This window comes from Theobroma cacao, chromosome 4 (genome assembly GCF_053813885.1).
Source record: "Theobroma cacao isolate CCN51 chromosome 4, ASM5381388v1, whole genome shotgun sequence".
NCBI classification, from domain to species: domain Eukaryota; kingdom Viridiplantae; phylum Streptophyta; class Magnoliopsida; order Malvales; family Malvaceae; genus Theobroma; species Theobroma cacao.
In genome coordinates this window covers 40,318,891-40,336,561 of record NC_142642.1, presented here as the reverse complement: position 1 = coordinate 40,336,561, position 17,671 = coordinate 40,318,891, and the positions used below count along the sequence as shown (strand labels likewise).

Genomic DNA, 17,671 nt, shown 5'->3' with positions numbered 1-17,671 from the left:
ACTTCTTTTCTTTTTCTACATTTTTTTGAAGGTTTTTTTTTTTTTTTTTTTCACATTTTTGGTTTTGAAAGATTTGCTTCTTTTGCCTTAACAAAATTCATGAGTATGCACTGTGAGGAAAACAAATTTATAGCATTGGCTACGTTTTTAAAGCTAAGAATTGAACTAATAAATATGTAGAATAATTCCTTTTCTTTGCTTTCCTTTGCATTCGGGAAAACGCCAGAAGGATATAATCAAGCCATGCATGTGTTTCATGGCGGTGTGTATCTTGGCTTTGATTTTTGTAAAGGTGGAACATCTCCTGGTTCATATATATACGTAATCCAAGTGGACCACAGCGGTTTAAACTGTTACAAATTCTTGAATTTATCTTTAAGCAATCAGTTTTAGCTTTTACTCGAAACAAAGCTGGATAATGCCATATGCTGTCCATGGGAGTTTCCAGGATTGCAAGGATGCTTTTGTCAGATTTGCTACTTAAGCTATGCAATGAATAGATTCTCGATTTCTTTTCTGTTTTACTGCATTATTTTTTTCTTCCTTTGCTGTTACCAATCTTCCCAAGTTATCTCGGATTCGCTCAGGTTGTATGAAGATATATAGCTTCTTTAGTTCCCCTATCTTTATGAGTATGAGGTTGAAAAACTCTTAGGATCAAATGCTTTGTGTTTGGCAATGGCTCAGCTAATTCCTATGGGCAAGCCACCTGTTTTTGCAGGTTTTCAGAATTCTCATGGTAAATTCAGTGGCTGTCCCCAATGAGGTAAAGTAACCTGCTGTACCCATATCTTCAGGATTATTTGCATCAAAAGTTAATGCTGAAAACAATTGATGTTGTTGTTAGTTTAGATTTCCTGCCGATGAAAATCAAATAGGAAAGGATGAGAAAAATCTACATACATCTTAGTATGGAGATCAGACTTTTAAACAATTCAATCCAGTAAAAGTGGATCTTTAGTTTATGTTTTCATTTCCTTTTGTAAAAATTGCATTGTTGACAACCATTTTAGTGACTTTCTGAAGCCATTGCAGGTTGTAATAACCCTGATTTACCAGTTACCAAAGAGCTTGTTTTCAGCTTGTAGTTACAGTCCGGCAGGTGAATCTCCTCATAGTACTGGATGGCTACGCCATCGGAAGAGACAGATATCCGGAACCAAGTTGCAATCGAAATCCCGGCAGCGTCTTATGATGCTCTTGTGATTCCACTGAAAGAAAAGATGGAGACAATGTCTACTGCAAGTTGTATCTGCAGAGTCAGTAAGAAGCTCCTGGAGAAAAATGAAAACCAATACATCCCTCAGACGATTTCCATCGGTCCTTTCCATCAGGGTAAGAACAATTTGAAAACCATGGAAGAGCATAAGTGGCGTTATCTATACTCTCTCCTGAATCGAAAACCTCATCTGGAACCGACCCTGGACAAATGTGTGAAGACTTTGAGGGAGCTAGAGCACAAAGCAAGACTGTTCTATGAAGATCATGAACAGATCAAACTGTCGAGCAATGAATTCGTGGAGCTCATGTTGGTCGATGCCGGTTTCCTCATCGAGCTCTTCCTTAAGTATGCTATAAAGGGTCTAAAACGCCGTGGTGATTATGTGTTTAACACGTCAGGACTACTGTACGAGTTGAGGTGTGAGATGTTATTGCTAGAAAACCAGATTCCTTATTTCATTCTTCAACGATTGTTCGAAATCGTACCGATTCCTGAACAGTGCAAACTGTCCCTCACCGAACTTGCCTTCCGTTTCTTTAGAAACATGATTCCAGGGGATCACAGACTTCATCTGGCGAAATTCGGGCAAGAAGGAAACCATTTGCTTGACTTAATCCGGTACTGTTTCCTCCCAACATTTCCACGGGTCAAAGCAAAGCAAGGAGGACAAAGAGGTTTGCCTCATAAGGCAACTGGGCTCAAAGCCGCTGGAATTAAGCTCAAGAAGGTTACAACGGAGGACTTACTAGACATAAAATTTGTCAGAGGTGTCCTCGAAATTCCACCTGTAGAAGTCCATCAGTACACAGAAAGGCTCTTCAGGAATCTCATTGCTTTTGAGCAGTCTCGTTCTGATCAAAGCACGCCGCACATCTCATCGTATGTGCTTCTGATGAAAAGCCTGCTCCAGGACGAAAAAGATGCGAAACTACTGAAAAGAAATCAAATCCTGACCAACTACGATGTCATTGACAGAAAGCAGGTCAGCACGTTGTTTCTTAGGCTAGGGGAGGAGATGTATGTGATGGAGAATGTGAACGATTTCTACTATGACGGCCTCTGTGAGCAAGTGAAAGACTATAAGAAAGGCAGTTGGCAGCGACGATGGAATTGGAAGCCAACGGAGCGTAGATATCTCCAACACCCTGTGCCTCGTATTGTGGTTGTCATTGCAGTTTTCCTCATCCTCCTCATCTTGGTTGGAGCTTTGTTCTCCATAGTCTCCTTTTTTGTTCACAGATTTTAGGAAAAAATTTCATCAGGACGCAGGCAAAAACCAGAAGGAAACCCGAAGCACCTTTATTCTTTTTAGTTTAGATCATTTACATATGCAATTTGATATTAATGTATACAGGAGCAACTTTTCCTGATTATCCAAATTCCACACCTTTTTCATTTCTTCTCCTCTTGTTTTCTGAGGACCACTTGCCAAGTTGCCAAGCCCCATTTTGTATTAGTTAATACTTATTAGCTAAGATCTGTCTTACTTTTAAAGGCTTTGGTTTTTTATTCCTTAAAGAAAAGTTCATCACTCAAATTCTTTCAATGGAATGAATGAATGCATGCAAAGAGGCACATTACTTAATCAGCAACCGGGGAGATATATGGTTATTTTTATTGCACATTGACACAGAATCTTTTTATATTCTAAAGTTTCTAATCAATCGGTTCGATTTAAAAATATACAAAATTAAATTAATTGAATTCTTATTAAAAAATAACTGAACTTGTCAAATTATACTATAATAACCGAAATTGACTTATGTATGATCTTTTGGTTCGTTTTACTATTTTTTATTATTTAATGATATTTGTAGCAGACATATGTTTATAGTTATATAAAATAAAATATTTTTAAAAATGTATTATTAATGATCTGTTTTAAATAACTTCATTTTCAATTACAGCCTGTAATTTTATTTTTCTTTTATTTAATGAATTGACAACTACTAATCCCATTCGTCGAACATAATATATCCACGTGGGGGCCACGACCCGACAAAGAGAAACAATCGAATCCTTCCGAACCAGGGTCTAACCTCCACGTTCACCGCTAAGATCTTCATCAAAATCCTCTAAATGCTCCATCAAGCGGCTCAAAAAGGTCAAAATCATATACCAATCCACAAACCGTGAACTCCCACTTTACAACTTTTTCTGGCGATTCTCTCTCTTCCATTAAAGTTGCGGTCTTTTTGTTGGACTGGCTCTTTCGTACAAACACATTCTGGATTTTCCACAGAAGCGAAACGCAGGTCAATCCAGAAACCAGAGGAAAAAACAGAGGCTCAGAAAAGCTTTAACATAGATATATACGTATAAGTATACGTATACCTACGGTGAGAGAGAAAAAGAGAGTGAGTGAGATATGGAGGCTGATAGGAGAGTTGGGGTGGCCGTGGATTTCTCTGCAAGCAGCAAGAATGCGTTGAAATGGACTGTTGATAACGTTATCCGGAAAGGGGATCATCTTATCCTTGTTACCATACGACCTGAAGGGAATTATGAGGAGGGGGAGATGCAGCTTTGGGAAGTCACCGGTTCACGTATACTCCTCTTTCTTTCTCTTTCTCTCTCTCTCTCTCTCTCTCTCTCTCTCTCTCTTTTTAAATTTACTTTCTGTTTGTTTCTCGAGAAAAACCAGATTATCTAATTATATACAAGAAACCAGACATAAGACATGTGTAGTTTACAGACAAATGGGCCCAAATGAATGAAAGTTTGAAACTTTATACTTTCCTTAAAAGGTAAAATTAAAGGAATAATGGACTTGTTATTATTAGTAGTTGTTTTTTCCTTCCCATGAAACTTTCTTTGCCTTAAATTGATTGATTTTCTTTTGGGGTACATTTGTTTTGTAGCTTTTATCCCTTTAAGTGAGTTCTCTGATCCCGTTGTCATGAAGAAGTACGGGATGAAGCCTGACCCTGAAACCTTGGACATTGTCAACACTGCGGCTAGGCAGAAAGAAGTAATTTCTTCTCCAAATCCATGGAACTGAACTTCATTTAAATCCTGTTATTGTATTTCTTAATGGAGTAGTTGATGTTGTGTATGTATCCAGGTTGAGGTGCTCATGAAGATTTTCTGGGGTGATCCACGTGAGAAGTTATGTGAGGCCATTGATACCATCCCTCTGAGCTGCATAATTGTAGGAAACAGAGGGCTTGGCAAGCTTAAGAGGTGAAATTCCATCAATAAATCTCAATAGTTTATCTTGCTTCAAAGAATTTGAATCAGCGATGGCTTTGATTTTTTTGGGATGTCCTTTGGTATTTCCTTAAAAGCCCTGTTTGTTTTTTATGGGGATCATGAATTGCGATACCTTGTGCTTTCAGTCCGGCTAAAGTGATACATGTGATATTTCTAGTTTCTGATTATTGCTTGAAGAGAAAGATTCTTTACTACATTGGATCAAAATTTTCTTTACCATTACATTCAAGCATGAACATTAAATCCGGGACCACCAGTGCTCCATTGTGGCTGAAATAGACAGATGATTCAGTCCCTTATTGGTTGATCATAATTATGTTTCAGGATTTTGTTTGTGTTTGATGTCCTTTAAATGTTGTTCATTTCTTTTTCAGGGCTATAATGGGCAGTGTAAGCAACTATGTGGTGAATAACGGTTCCTGCCCTGTTACTGTGGTGAAGCATCATGACTGAGTGCTACGCTTGCTCTGATGATTTATTTATCTGGCGGCTGGCCTGGTTTATGCGATGGAATGTAGAATCAAGTTGTATGAAATAAACCTGTTGATTTAAACCTTTTCTTCAAGTTAGACAAGCTTCATGTTATTGTATATATTGTTGGGGTTTCCTGTAAACTAGACTTGCCAATCAAGGGCTAATGTGAGAATAAATTCTGTCTGCAGTTCTAGGAACTGCTGATCAGTGATTGTTTGGACTAATCTTCTTTTTCTGGTTTTATGATTTTGGAAGAAACAATTTAGGCGGCATCTGCTTTTGAAAGTAAAAGTAGAACTCATTAGAAACTTATAGCTGGCTAATTGATATCCAAAGATAATTACAGTCTCACCTTCCTTGACATGGCAGCAGGTGGTGAATGTTTCAACTGACTTTATGCTTATCTCTGCACTCTGGGTTGAAATTAATTGGTGTTTCTGTTACTGCCTTAATCTTGCAACTTAGGTCCAGAGGGGAGTGTTGAAATTGGTATGGGGGCTGAGATGTAATGTTAGTGCGGAATCAGAGCCTCTTGATCACCCCAATCTCTGTTTTACAATTGTATTTTGCAGCATTGCTCTCTTCAACAGGCAATTTGGTGCTTCTAGAGTTAATAGTCTGTATCAAGTAATTTTTGTTTTTTAACTATGCATTTATGCTGCAATGTGAGAGGATCTGAATCTCAAACCTTGTCTTAGCACAAGAAACTTCCAACTTAGAATATGGGCATTGCCTCTCAAAAACAGGAGGCTGTTTGTGTTTCAGAAACCTGCCTGTCTAGTTGCTTGAGTTTTTGCTTCCATAATTTTACATAACGAGATCGAGATAGTGATATCACTGATGTATGAAATAACTTAAAATGGATTTAGAATTGGACCGGTATATTTTTCTGCAATAAATTTATGACAGCACCAGAGCTCTTGATCAAAGTGAAAGGATCCTCTCCATTGCTAAGAAGTATTAGAAATGTTAGATCATTGCAAATTTCATCCATAAATTAATTTCAATATACGCCATTTAATTTAGAATCAAGTAATGGGTATCTCTATTATTTTTTATTAGTGGAGAAGATCATTACCATTGGTAGTTGAATTTGAAGGGTCGAGAAACTTTTGATCAACAAATTAATGTTATTGCTTCACTAGGATAGATCAAGTTAAAGATGATCTGACTCAATAATTTTCTCAAAGGTTCCCCTCAATGTTGTAAGTTTTGTAAGCTGAAATGTTATTATCTAATATTAGACAAGCTAACCTGTGACTACAAATGCCCGGATTGGAAAATCTTTGACTCTCCGTGTCATGGTCATGGTGCGGAAGAATTTCCTGGGCAGGGGCCCGATGGATGAGCTGCGGAAAACACTGCCAAAACAGCAAAATGTTCATGTTGACTACGCTTTCTAATGGTCATCCTATTTTTCCTGGTTAACTACCTCTTACCATGAATAAGGTAACCACCCAAAAAATCCTTCAACGATTTATATGTTCCTTCACCTTCCAATCCACCATTTTTCTTCTGCTCTTTTACCTTGAAACTCTGCAAACAAAAGAAAACCAAGAAAACATGGAATTTAGAACCAATAAAATGCTGCTTGTATTCCTATTCTTGTGCATCGTTCTGTTCACCTCTGCGCAAGCCATTTGCGTGCCTCGCAATCAAACTGTCTCAGAAGGAGGGCCAGGACTGTCTTCATCTTTTTCTGTTTCCTCTAAATCACACACACAATCTTCTCCTGCCTCCACTCCTACATCACAGCCACCGCCTTCTGCGCCTCCACCAAGTACTGCCCCAGAACCGGTTTCCGTCACTCCACCTTCACAGCCGCAGCCTTCTCCTCCCTCTCCAAGCACTGCCTCAGCCCCAGTTCCCGCCACTCCAACAATTGATTCATCTCCAGGGTTAAAGTTACCCGAAATTCAACTTCCGCTATCACCACTTTCCTTAAACCTTGGGGTGGGAGCAAAAACGGTAATTGACCCTCAGATCTTAAGCCTGTGTGGCAAAACTGATCACGCTGCTCTTTGCTTAGCCTGCGTTGCACCTTTCTACAATGGAAAATCAGACCTCTCATCCGTAGTTGAAATGTTGATAAAGGCTGGCACTGAGCAAACAAAACAGGCTATTGCCATCGCTGCAAAAATGGCTAACGACCCTAAATCCGATCCCAAGACAGTGGCAAAACTTAACGACTGCAAGGAAATTTATGATGATGCCTTGGACAACATGCAAGAAGCCATTGATGCAATCCCACTTAAAGATGTTGGTACCATTGCTACCATGATTAGTGCAACCATTTCAGATTTCGGGACATGTGATGATGGTTTCACAGGGCAGCCTAATCCGATTCCTGATGGAGTTTCTCCAATGGCTAAAATCAATGAGAATCTTATGAATATTGCAGACATCATCCTTATCCTTGCAAACATGATTCATTGATTTTTGTTTCCAATTTTAACTTGGATTTTTACTCTAAAACCTGGGAACAAGAGCTAGCTTTAGTAATTCATTTGTACTTTGTATACTCCCTTATGGTCTCCAAAGAACTTCTAGAGATGATCTAATCTTTAGTTCCTTAAGAACACAAAAACCAATAAATGTTGTTGTATCACTTTTTTTTCTCTTGCATATATATTTTCTTAAACTCTTCATTGGGTAGCAATACATCTTTTTTTTCCCCACTATTTACATAAAATGTCAAATCCAAACCCAAATTCTCTTGAAAATGAGTGATTCTAAGAGTTAAATGATAAATTCAGGAGGAAAAGAAAGGGAAAGGAAAAGAAACTATATTTGGGCCTAGGCTCACTAATTCAATATGAACCGTCCAGCCTATGGGCTTTGTCTTTTGACCTATCTCTTTCTCAAGATCCTGCTCAATTTGTTTATGTTGGAAAAGCAAAAAGACTTGAAAAAAAAAAAGAAAAAAGAAAAAACTTGGTGCTTGCTGCTTAGTTTAGGAGCGAAAAAAAATTGAAAAAAATGGAGCAGATAAAAAAAGTCCTCCTTGCAGTATCCTTTACCAAAGCCATTCCTGGGAGGGCAAAACCCTTTGGTCCTTCTCGAACCCAAGTTTCCTTCGAAACGAAACCAGAAGAAAATTTCACAGAACCCTCTCTGACTAAAGTGCCAGACTTTGTTTTTCTGTTGTAGAATTTGGGTAAGTGTTTGCATTTTTTTTCTTGGTTTCTTTTCTTATTTTTGTTGTTGGGTTTTCATCCTTTGTTTAAAAGGAGAATGCTGTAATAAGGATTTGAAATTTTTTTGTGAACTTTTAGATGTGTAGACTTAGAAGCTAGTTGTTGGGGGATAATATGTTTTGTTAATCTCCAAGGTGTAGTTTTTAGGGCCAAAAATGTAGCCTTGTTTATGAATTTTTTAGGGGCCTCAGCATTGAGAATTTTGAGCTTTAAATTCATTATTCTTTTGTTTTTTTTTTTCTTTTTAAACTTTTTGTTAATAAATAAGTAGGAAATGAAAACACCCAGGGAGTTGTTTAGTTTGGTTTGATTCATTGTCCTAGTAGTGAAAAATTGCTACCTTATTACTACAACTTTGGACTTATAAAGGGACCAAAGATAAGTGCAATTTCAGATTCAATATTTGCTGATTTTTTTAATTTTTATTTATTGGATTTTGTTCCTGTCAAGTAGAACATTCTTCTTCATTTATTGCACATATGATTATTGAAGTTCTTTTCTGGTTTGGTGTGCTTTCTTGCCTTTTACTTGTCTATTCTGAGCTTGCTTTTTTCATTTGCTGTCAAAGAGTTGGATTCCCTGGCCATTATGGAAAGCTTTGGCGGGGAAGGGTTTGCTGTTGTTGGCTGTGCTGTAAGGAAGAAGAGGAGTAGTATGTCACGCCGTCCCCGCTGTTCTCAACAGACATTTATGCATAACTACATTTTGATGTCATCACCTACGCAAGCCATAGGTAGCAGTGGCAATGAAGATCAAAATTTTAGGAATGGTTCTAATGGATTTGGAAGTGAGAATAAGCTGAAACTTAAGCTCAAGCTTGGTGGGGTTACCCGTACAATCCACACAACATCCACAGCAGAACATGCCTTTGGTGGTGTGCCTACCTTAACTAAGTCTTCTCATTTTTCTGATGCCCCTCAAACCCGAGAGAAGTCCTTTCTCCTGGTAATTTGATATTGTCACAAAACACTGGATTGCTAATGATTGCTTATATTGTTTATAAAGAACTGTTTGTTGTGACCAACAATTTGGTGTTGAATTTGATGTTTCTTTTCTCTGAGATATGTCTATTCTATTTATCAATGAAATTGGAAGAGGTTCATTAGAAGGCATTTCTCCTCTGATATTTTTTAGTTAGTAGGTGTTGATCTGGTCTCCTTGTCATTTGTCACTTTTTTTTTTCATAAATTATAATGTGTCGGTTTTTCTTTTAGTATTCTGTTGGAATGCAATTAATTGGTTTGCAAACTGATAGTTTGTTGTACGAACAATCGCTGCAGGACAACAAAGGTTCCTATCCTTCTGATAAGGGGAAAGGCTTTGGGGTACAATGGAAGGATATCTCTAGAAGTGGCTCTGGTTATGGAAAGGGGTATTCTTCTAGGGGAAAGGCACCTGGGGTAAGTGTAGCTGTGAATGAAACTGACAGGAATGAGCCAACTCGTAAGAGCAAGCGGGTTCCTAAGAGGCGGGTCTTGGATGTGGGTTTAAATAGTGACGATGATGGTGAAGATGAGGAAATTCGTTATCTAGGGAGACTGAATGCTCCAAATGGTCTCTCAAACTATAAAGATGAAGAGGATGAGAGATACGGGAGAGATGGTGCTATTTTTGAGGATAAAGATTATGTGGAAGAAGATGAGCCTATATCAGATGATGAGCCTGGATCTAAAAGGAAGAAGCTGGGAAGAGGATCAGTTGATTTGTTGGTAGAAGGAAGAACTGAATCAATTCCCACTACACGTAATCGAGCTCTTCAGTCTGGGAAAGATCTCTTATCTGGTCCTGTTGTCAGTCTTGTTGAGTTCCCTGATGGTTTACCTCCTGCCCCAACTAAAAGTTAGCAATCTCCTCACATTCTACATTTACTTCCCTTTTTCTTCCCCTCATATGATGATATTCCTTTACCCCTTTTAATAACCTGGATTGGTAATGATATAGCTGCAAATTTGTTTTTTTAAGTGTCTTTGAGTTTTCAGTGCTAAATGTTGAGTTGGTTTTGTTTTAATATTGGTTGGTAATGAAAGAACAAAAGGAGAAACTTTCTGAAGTGGAGCAACAGTTGAAGAAGGCTGAGGCTGCACAGAGGCGTAGAATTCAGTCAGAGAAAGCAGCCAGGGAAGCTGAGGTTTTACACATTTCTTTTATTCTTTTGGGTAATTTATTATTGTTTTTTGATCATTTGAGAAACAGTCTTAGAATGGTCTTTGAATTGTCTCAGGCTGAGGCAATCAGAAAAATTCTTGGTCAAGATTCTGGAAGAAAGAAGAGGGAAGAAAGGATTAAGAAGCAGCGGGGTGAATTGGCACAGGTCCTTAAGTTCTTTTATTATTGTTATTATTATTATTATTATGCATTTTTCTCTGTGTGTGTTTTGTAGCAGTGTTCTCATGCATTTTGATCTTAATTGATGCAGGGAAAGGCTGCCAAATCTGAAACTCTTGCATCAAACACAGTGAGATGGGTTATAGGTCCTGCTGGAACAACAGTTATATTTTCTGAAGATATCGGTCTACCACATTTATTCAATTCAGTGCCATGCAGGTACTCTTAAAAATCCATCCGTCTGGTGCTTTTTATGACTTATATGCTTTTCCGGTTGTTTCTTAGTGGGATTTATGGGTTTCTTTTCCCTCCAGTTATCCCCCACCGCGAGAAAAATGTGCTGGTCCAAATTGTACAAATACATACAAGTATCGAGATTCCAAGTCAAAGCTTCCTCTGTGCAGTCTTGATTGTTACAAGGCAATACATGGAAAGACTCAACCTTTGATTGCATGCTGAGATGAAGTTCCTTGATTCATTTTGGCATATTTTGCTGAGATCAGAATGAGGGTGCCTTGCTGGAGGCAAGCTGGTTACTCTCAGCCAAGATATAGGTCATTTTTACTTTCTGATGTTTGAGGTCCTTTACCTTTACCTGTTGACCTAAGCTCCCTCTTGCTGTTGTACTCTTTCTGGCCGCTACTTATTTGTGCATGACCAATTTTGCATGCACCTAACCACTGTAAAGAAATCTCTACATCTCTTTTCCATCCTCCATTTGGTATGTGGCTACAATAGGAAGTCAGTATTTTTTCCCTGGTAAATAGACAAATGCTTCAAGCTCATATGATAATTATTGAATCATTGTGTTTAGATAGCTGGAATGAACAACAAAAGAGTTTCACCAAGCAATGAATAATCAAAATTATAAGTGTATTAATCATGCTTACATATGATAATTGATTGCTGACATATACCATAACTTACAATAGCTAGTATTTTCAAGATGGCATACTATATTACAAATCGATCCACTCTAGATGTAAATAAAAATCTTGATAGATTCCTGTTCCTTCTTGAACCAATCTGTCAGCGCGAAGTACAGGACATGGTAGATCCTCGCTGGATCTATGACCCATCCATGAAAACAGCACCATGTCCACTAGATTTCAAAAACTTCTTCAACAAAAGAACCAAAATTGCAATGGTAAGTCCAACAGCAGCCCATGTAAACAAGCGATCATCAGCAGATTTTTGAACCCTCAGCTCTGGCCTTTGCAGCGGCTGATTACTTGGTCCCCTGGCAGGAACCTCTCTCACGACCCTGATTTCAGCAGGAGCAGGATTAGCGTTGGCAGGAGCCACAGGCTCTTCTTCAACAACCCTGTCACCTACTGCTTGATTTGGGAGCCCATCCCCACCAGCCATGCTCACAGAATCTTGCTGATTAGCCTGAGTTACTCCATCCCTGTCCATAGAGTGTTCTTCTGAGGCCTGTGAAGGACTGAGTTGAGGAACAGGAGGCGCCTTGCTTAACATATATTCATGAATCTGTGCCACCAAAAGCTTCATTAACATCGAACCAAAAACAGTCCAAAATCACATTATTAGGGTGGAACCTAAGCAAAAACATACCTCATCAATAAGTTTTTGGCGTTCAGGATTCCCAAATTTAGGGGGTGCTTCACGAGATTTGATGGCAAGGGCACGCCGCTCTTCCTTCTTATAGTCTAGAGAACCCAAGGCACCATTTGGGCTGGTGGGCATGAAAGCAATCAGTGCCACTAGAGCAGTCCGCACTATCAATACCAAGAGCCAGATTAGCCAGGTTTTATCTAGATCTTTCCTTCTCCAAATTTTACTAATTAAAGTTTCTAACTCAACCAAGTATCAGCTCTTAAAACAAAAGCCATAAGGAAACCTTTTGGCTTCAATCGAAAACACAGACAAGCAAAATAAGGAAAGCCAGATCAAGGACATGCCAGGATGAAGGGATAGGAAATTTACTACTAAATGTTATACCAATTCAGTAGTTGCCACTATAATTTTTGTGCTTGTTTTTGAGGAGCTTCATCAAATAGCAGTAGAAACAACATTAAAACATACAAATAGTTCTTCATACTCAACATCCAGATTCTGGATACAATTCATATTGAAATTTGCATTGCATTCAACAGAAATGACACTCACCACTCCAAGATGGCTGCCAGTGCTCCGGATGGTGATTAGAAATACTTAAGCAAATCTTAGTCTGGGTTTCAAAACGCCCGTTTGGCTGGAAAAATCGGCAGACAAACAAACTTGTTAGCAAATCAAATTAGACACTTGCAAAAAAAAAAGAGAAATATTATACAAAAAAAAGAGTAAGCGCTTACAGTCAGCAACATGAATGAAGGGGGCTTAAATGGATACTCTGCAGGTAATTGGATCCTTCCATGATAAATCCCTCCTTCAAATTCAGATTCCCTGGGACCCCTAATTGCAAATTGCCATTCAAATATATTCTCCTGAATAAAAAAAAACCCCCAAATTTATCATGACAGTCCTCAATAATCCCTTAAATCAGCAAACAATTTGCCTCTTAATTTCACAACAAATTTCTTAAAACTTTCAAATTAATCACTGTTCCATCCCCGATCCCGAATCGGCAAATTGGAAATTAAAAAAAAAACCCTAAAATTTTGAGATTTAGGAAATCAGACCTCGAGAGGGAGGCTCATGAAATCATCGGAAGGATTGGATTGCATCTCCTTAACCTCTTGTAAAATCCTCTTCACCGCCGGATTCTTGAGGTTGTACTTGTCTTCAGCCATTGGATCACGATCTGATCGAAGATCGAACCACCACTACTACCACCACCACCAGCTCCTCCGCCTGATCAGCTGACTAAACCCGCCGTATATAAAATACGTATTTTCGAGAGAAATTAAAATTCGAAAGAGAGATTCTTTTTGTATTTAATTAATGAGAAGAGAGAGAGAGAGAGAGAGAGAAAGGAGAAGGGGAGTTTCGGACTTGAGTCGTTGACTTGACACGTCGTAAGATGCAGATTTGGTTACGTGGCATTATGTTATTGGATGAGAGGCAATAGCTTTTTGTTCTACTGGTTCCTTGAGTTCTATTTTTTTCAAAAAAAATATTTTAAATTCATATTTCTCTGGGCTGAAGGGATCCACCAGGCCCAATTAAAATCTTGAGTTGGGCTAAGATGGATTTATAAATCATTTTTGGGTTTAGCCCAAATTATTAAATTACTTTTTTCCTTTTTTTACTTTCAAGAAATTTAAAATATTATTTTATTTTGATATATTTTATATTAAAATTTGAATTTTTCATAATATAGATGTTCAATAGTTGTTAATATGAAAAAAAAATCATGAAAATGATTTTATAATATAAAAAATAAAAATATTAGGCATCTAAAAAAAAAAAGAAAAAATGACTTCATTTTGAAACATCTCAAAAAGCAAAGATGGACAAAGAAAACAGGACGGGTTCCCTTTGTTTTAAATCGAAAATAGTGCCATAAGAAAAACATTATGTTCACAATTAAAAAAAGATTTTTTTTTAACAATTATAAAAAATATAATTGTTTCTTATATAGTTAAAATGATATTAATGCTCATTTGCCTATGCCTATGATAGGAATATATGTTTGTGTGTTTTTGGGTACATGTAATATAGAGCTATAGGCTACAAGTTGTTAGATTGTGTCAATTGCCCTTCAGTCAATAGTTCAAGAAATCCAAGCCGCCATGTTAAACTGTTGTTATTTAAAATGTCAACTCTGCAGCAAACAAAGATTTTTTCTTTAGAAGCTTTGGGATTGTAAAATTTGATGAATTTAATAAAACTGGGTGTGACCTGGACAATATCAGTGATGAAAACCAGGTTTGATGACTCAGCTGGTGAGTTATAAAGGCAATGTAAATAGACATAGAGGACAAAAATGTATGTCCAATTGCTTGGCTGTCAATCTCAAAGCTCTCTAGGATTTTGAGTCTTTTTGCAGCAGGCTGCATTGTAAGATTTCCTTTCCATGTCTTAATCAAGGTTCAATTTATGCTTTATTATATGTTCCTTTTTGTTGTCAGTTGTATGATCTTTGTTTCTTGTTACTCTCCATCCTTTGTTCTTTTAGTATTTGTAACCATGCTTGGCTGATTCAGATTGATTTAATTCCTCAAGAATGATATCAGCTTGACTGTGGCATTTTGAATGCATTGTTTGACCGTTGTTTAATCACAAAGTTTATGAAAATCTGGGTTAAAAATTTGTTCTGCAAAACAATTTTTATCCAAGTGGCAATCATGAAAACATGGTTGATTGCCTACCCTGGTGCAGGCCACCTTGGAAATTTCAGTAAGTATTTAAGGTTGCCATACTAGATGTAAGACTGTTTCAAAGTAAAATACTATAATTAATATTCCTTGTTGTAAAGTAAAAATCTTCTTGTTCACATCATAGAAATTGCTGAAATTGGTTACTTAGTGTTAGTAACGTACACCAACTAGAATCGAGGAAGCGGATATTGATCTGTTAGTTTCCGTGCTGTCTAGCATGGCGGATGTGGTGTTCACTTTCGATGATCTGAACATTGGTGGAGTTCCAGATAAGCTTAGATCTTCTGATAAAGATTTTGAGAGTTTTGAGGGAGGTGGTAAAGGGAAGCAAAGTAGTTTTTACGGAGGCGCGTACTGGGGAGAGACAGGAGGCATTGAATCCTTGTCTTCTGATTATGGATTCTATCAAGATGACTCACTGGAGGCAGGATTCACTTTCTCCAAGTATCGGCCACAAGAGCAGCAACAACAACAACAACCATTTACAGATTATGGACTTCTTGATGGAGTAAGTGTCAATGCTGCATCTCCACCAATTCAAACATGTCTGGAGGAAATTGCAAAGCTTGGTCAGATCCCCACAGGAATTCAAGATGCTGCGGAGATGAAGAAGGAAAACCAGCACCCTTTTTCCTTAGCCTCGCTTGGGCTGCTGAACAACTATGGTAGTGGATTCAAACGATTGAATGGAGAAAGAAGAAGTGAGGGAGCCAATGACATAACTATGCTCACAAAGGAGGAAGACAGGAAATTATCAACTGAAGAAATCATGAGGGTTGCTGGAGAGATGTTTATCCAGTCATCTTGTCAAACTATTGATAGTATCTCCATGCTTGACCATCCTTTTAATCTTTCTTTCTCTGGACTTTCTGATCAGGAGATAAAAGATGTGGAGCTTGCTGGGCTCCTTCTAGCTGCTGCCGAGAAAGTAGGCTATCAGCAATATGACCGCGCTAGCAGATTGCTGAAACAATGTGATTACATGACCTTCAAAACTGGAAATCCAGTTCAGCGATCGGTCTACTATTTCGCTGAAGCTCTTCGAGAGAAGATTGAAAGAGAGACGGGAAGCGCTTCATCAAAGGGTTTAAGAAGGAAACCGCTGTTTAATTTGGATGAGGCAACGATGAGCCTGAACCCCACTACATTGGCATGTCATGGAGAATTGCCCTTTTGCCAGATTACACAATTTACTGGGATCCAGGCCATTGTGGAAAATGTGGCTGAGGCAAAGAGGATTCACATTATTGATCTTGCTATCAGAAATGGGGTGCAATGGACAGTCTTAATGCAAGCTCTTGCATCTAGATATGAATGCCCTCTTGAGCTCCTGAAAATAACTGCTGTTGCAACTAATGCAAAACATTTAATGGAGGAAACAGGTAAGAGGCTGTCAAGTTTTGCCCAGAGCTTGGGCATACCCTTTGCTTTTAAGATTATCATGGTCTCCGACATGTTAGATCTTAAAGAAGATCTCTTTGAACTTGATGCTGAAGAAGCGGTTGCTGTCTATTCTGCGTATGCTTTTAGGAGCATGCTTGCAACGCCAAACCGGCTTGAAAATATAATGAGAGTGGTCAGAGTCATCAATCCTTGTTTAATGGTGATATCTGAAATTGAGGCCAACCATAACTCACCAATCTTTGTGAACCGTTTCATTGAAGTTCTTTTCTTCTTCAGTGCATACTTTGATTGCATCGCAACTTGCATGAAACAGAATTATAAAAATAGAGAGATCATAGAATCAGTGTTTTTTAGTGAAGGAATTAAGAACATGGTAGCTGCTGAAGGTGAGGACAGGAAGGTACGACATGTGAACTTTGATGTTTGGAGAGCATTCTTTGTTCGATATGGAATGGAGGAGGTAGAATTAAGCATGGCATCCCTGTACCAAGCAGACCTTATTCGCAAAAATTTTTCTTGTGGGAGTTCCTGTACACTTGATATGAATGGGAAATGCCTACTTGTTGGATGGAAGGAAACACCGCTGCATTCTCTTTCTGTTTGGAAGTTTCTTTAAACGGTGGATGTAATGTCTTAACATGACCACTGTCTAGGCTTGGTGCTTCCATTCAACTGTTCAACCGTGATAGTCCATGGGATGATCATCAACAGTGAATGAGATGGTAGTTTTATCTCCTGGTCTTGCTTAAGATATTTTATTCTTCGTCTTTTTCCACATGTGAAGATAGAGTTTCTAGGCTGCTTTGAGTTGTGACTTTTCTGTTCTTTGTTGTTTTTGTTTGACCGTTGCAGTATTTGACATAAGTGAAAAATAAAAGCTCTATGCTTGTGTTCATTAAAAATTTCGTAGTGCTTATTGTAATATCAAACACTGTCTATCTGAATATAGTTATCAAATTAATGGATTATTTATGCATCAGGTCTTGAAATGACCAGCAATGGCGAATCCTATTGCAGGATTTTATGTGTCAATAGAAACCCCTCCCAGCCCTTAATCTACCGAAATACGTATGAATGGCCAGGGTCAGGCAAGAGGTCAAGGCATTTTATGAAGACCATTAACTTCCATACCAAGTAAACATACCAAGATTCATGTTCCGGAATCAATACTATTTAACTGTTTAGTTGTCAGATGTTGAAAGACATCCAAAACCTGACATTTGAACCGGGTATGGGGAATGATTTGACTAGGTGAAATAATATCTTATTGCTATATGCTTCTATAGATCAGTACTGCTATATGAACATCAGCAGTTCAAAGCTTGAGTTCAACAGACATGCCTGTCCACCATTTCCAGCCTTGCCAATGCGCCTGAGGTTCATTTTCCCCTTTGGAAACTTTTGTTTTGTTGCTTTACATGTATTTTCCTTTCATGAAGCTTGCATTGCCGGCTCTATATACTCAATTTCAAGTGAAAACATTCTTTCTGTTAATTTAGTCCATGTATTATGGCCGGCTAAAGATTCCTGGCCGAATTAATAAGTTAAACAAT

The 17,671-nt window shown here is 38.1% G+C and overlaps 6 protein-coding genes across 6 annotated transcripts; 5 read left to right on the top strand and 1 right to left on the bottom strand.

Moving 5' to 3' along the window:
- The first annotated feature begins 637 nt into the window (after nucleotides 1-637).
- LOC18603640 (UPF0481 protein At3g47200-like) lies at nucleotides 638-2,762 on the top strand. Its single transcript, XM_007035722.3, has 2 exons — nucleotides 638-766; nucleotides 1,036-2,762. The coding sequence occupies exon 2, from the start codon at nucleotides 1,125-1,127 to the stop codon at nucleotides 2,466-2,468; it is 1,344 nt and encodes a 447-aa protein (XP_007035784.3). The 5' UTR covers nucleotides 638-766; nucleotides 1,036-1,124; the 3' UTR covers nucleotides 2,469-2,762.
- A 613-nt stretch (nucleotides 2,763-3,375) lies between these two features.
- LOC18603639 (Adenine nucleotide alpha hydrolases-like superfamily protein) lies at nucleotides 3,376-5,133 on the top strand. Its single transcript, XM_007035721.3, has 4 exons — nucleotides 3,376-3,768; nucleotides 4,084-4,193; nucleotides 4,287-4,405; nucleotides 4,810-5,133. The coding sequence occupies exons 1-4, from the start codon at nucleotides 3,591-3,593 to the stop codon at nucleotides 4,886-4,888; spliced, it is 486 nt and encodes a 161-aa protein (XP_007035783.3). The 5' UTR covers nucleotides 3,376-3,590; the 3' UTR covers nucleotides 4,889-5,133.
- Nucleotides 5,134-6,244: 1,111 nt separating this feature from the next.
- Nucleotides 6,245-7,534, top strand: LOC18603638 (Plant invertase/pectin methylesterase inhibitor superfamily protein). The gene has a single exon (XM_007035720.3). The coding sequence runs from the start codon at nucleotides 6,350-6,352 to the stop codon at nucleotides 7,343-7,345; it is 996 nt and encodes a 331-aa protein (XP_007035782.3). The 5' UTR covers nucleotides 6,245-6,349; the 3' UTR covers nucleotides 7,346-7,534.
- Nucleotides 7,535-7,812: 278 nt separating this feature from the next.
- LOC18603637 (PAPA-1-like family protein / zinc finger (HIT type) family protein) lies at nucleotides 7,813-11,216 on the top strand. The gene is made up of 7 exons (XM_007035718.3): nucleotides 7,813-8,066; nucleotides 8,675-9,051; nucleotides 9,387-9,945; nucleotides 10,134-10,234; nucleotides 10,328-10,417; nucleotides 10,523-10,650; nucleotides 10,746-11,216. Exons 2-7 carry the CDS (start codon nucleotides 8,695-8,697, stop codon nucleotides 10,888-10,890), a joined length of 1,380 nt encoding a protein of 459 aa, XP_007035780.3. The 5' UTR covers nucleotides 7,813-8,066; nucleotides 8,675-8,694; the 3' UTR covers nucleotides 10,891-11,216.
- A 54-nt stretch (nucleotides 11,217-11,270) lies between these two features.
- Nucleotides 11,271-13,344, bottom strand: UBC32 (ubiquitin-conjugating enzyme 32). The gene is made up of 5 exons (XM_007035717.3): nucleotides 13,074-13,344; nucleotides 12,747-12,878; nucleotides 12,562-12,646; nucleotides 12,007-12,170; nucleotides 11,271-11,922 (listed from the first exon to the last, which is right to left on the bottom strand). The coding sequence occupies exons 1-5, from the start codon at nucleotides 13,182-13,184 to the stop codon at nucleotides 11,500-11,502; spliced, it is 915 nt and encodes a 304-aa protein (XP_007035779.3). The 5' UTR covers nucleotides 13,185-13,344; the 3' UTR covers nucleotides 11,271-11,499.
- Nucleotides 13,345-14,031: 687 nt separating this feature from the next.
- LOC18603635 (DELLA protein RGL1-like) lies at nucleotides 14,032-17,086 on the top strand. Its single transcript, XM_007035716.3, has 2 exons — nucleotides 14,032-14,394; nucleotides 14,931-17,086. Exon 2 carries the CDS (start codon nucleotides 14,932-14,934, stop codon nucleotides 16,732-16,734), a length of 1,803 nt encoding a protein of 600 aa, XP_007035778.3. The 5' UTR covers nucleotides 14,032-14,394; nucleotide 14,931; the 3' UTR covers nucleotides 16,735-17,086.
- Nucleotides 17,087-17,671: the final 585 nt, after the last annotated feature.

Bases quoted from the DNA above. Each gene is read 5' to 3' on its own strand.
- LOC18603640 (XM_007035722.3), top strand. From the start codon at position 1,125: ATGGCTACGCCATCGGAAGAGACAGATATCCGGAACCAAGTTGCAATC.
- LOC18603639 (XM_007035721.3), top strand. From the start codon at position 3,591: ATGGAGGCTGATAGGAGAGTTGGGGTGGCCGTGGATTTCTCTGCAAGC. The intron at 4,194-4,286 runs GTAATTTCTTCT...GTATGTATCCAG, and splicing joins CTGCGGCTAGGCAGAAAGAA to GTTGAGGTGCTCATGAAGAT. The intron at 4,406-4,809 runs GTGAAATTCCAT...TTTCTTTTTCAG, and splicing joins GGGCTTGGCAAGCTTAAGAG to GGCTATAATGGGCAGTGTAA.
- LOC18603638 (XM_007035720.3), top strand. From the start codon at position 6,350: ATGAATAAGGTAACCACCCAAAAAATCCTTCAACGATTTATATGTTCC.
- LOC18603637 (XM_007035718.3), top strand. From the start codon at position 8,695: ATGGAAAGCTTTGGCGGGGAAGGGTTTGCTGTTGTTGGCTGTGCTGTA. The intron at 9,946-10,133 runs GTTAGCAATCTC...TGGTAATGAAAG, and splicing joins ACCTCCTGCCCCAACTAAAA to AACAAAAGGAGAAACTTTCT. The intron at 10,418-10,522 runs GTCCTTAAGTTC...TAATTGATGCAG, and splicing joins AGCGGGGTGAATTGGCACAG to GGAAAGGCTGCCAAATCTGA.
- UBC32 (XM_007035717.3), bottom strand. From the start codon at position 13,184: ATGGCTGAAGACAAGTACAACCTCAAGAATCCGGCGGTGAAGAGGATT. The intron at 12,647-12,746 runs GTAAGCGCTTAC...CGATTTTTCCAG, and splicing joins CTTCATTCATGTTGCTGACT to CCAAACGGGCGTTTTGAAAC. The intron at 12,171-12,561 runs GTGAGTGTCATT...TGGTATTGATAG, and splicing joins CTGGCAGCCATCTTGGAGTG to TGCGGACTGCTCTAGTGGCA.
- LOC18603635 (XM_007035716.3), top strand. From the start codon at position 14,932: ATGGCGGATGTGGTGTTCACTTTCGATGATCTGAACATTGGTGGAGTT.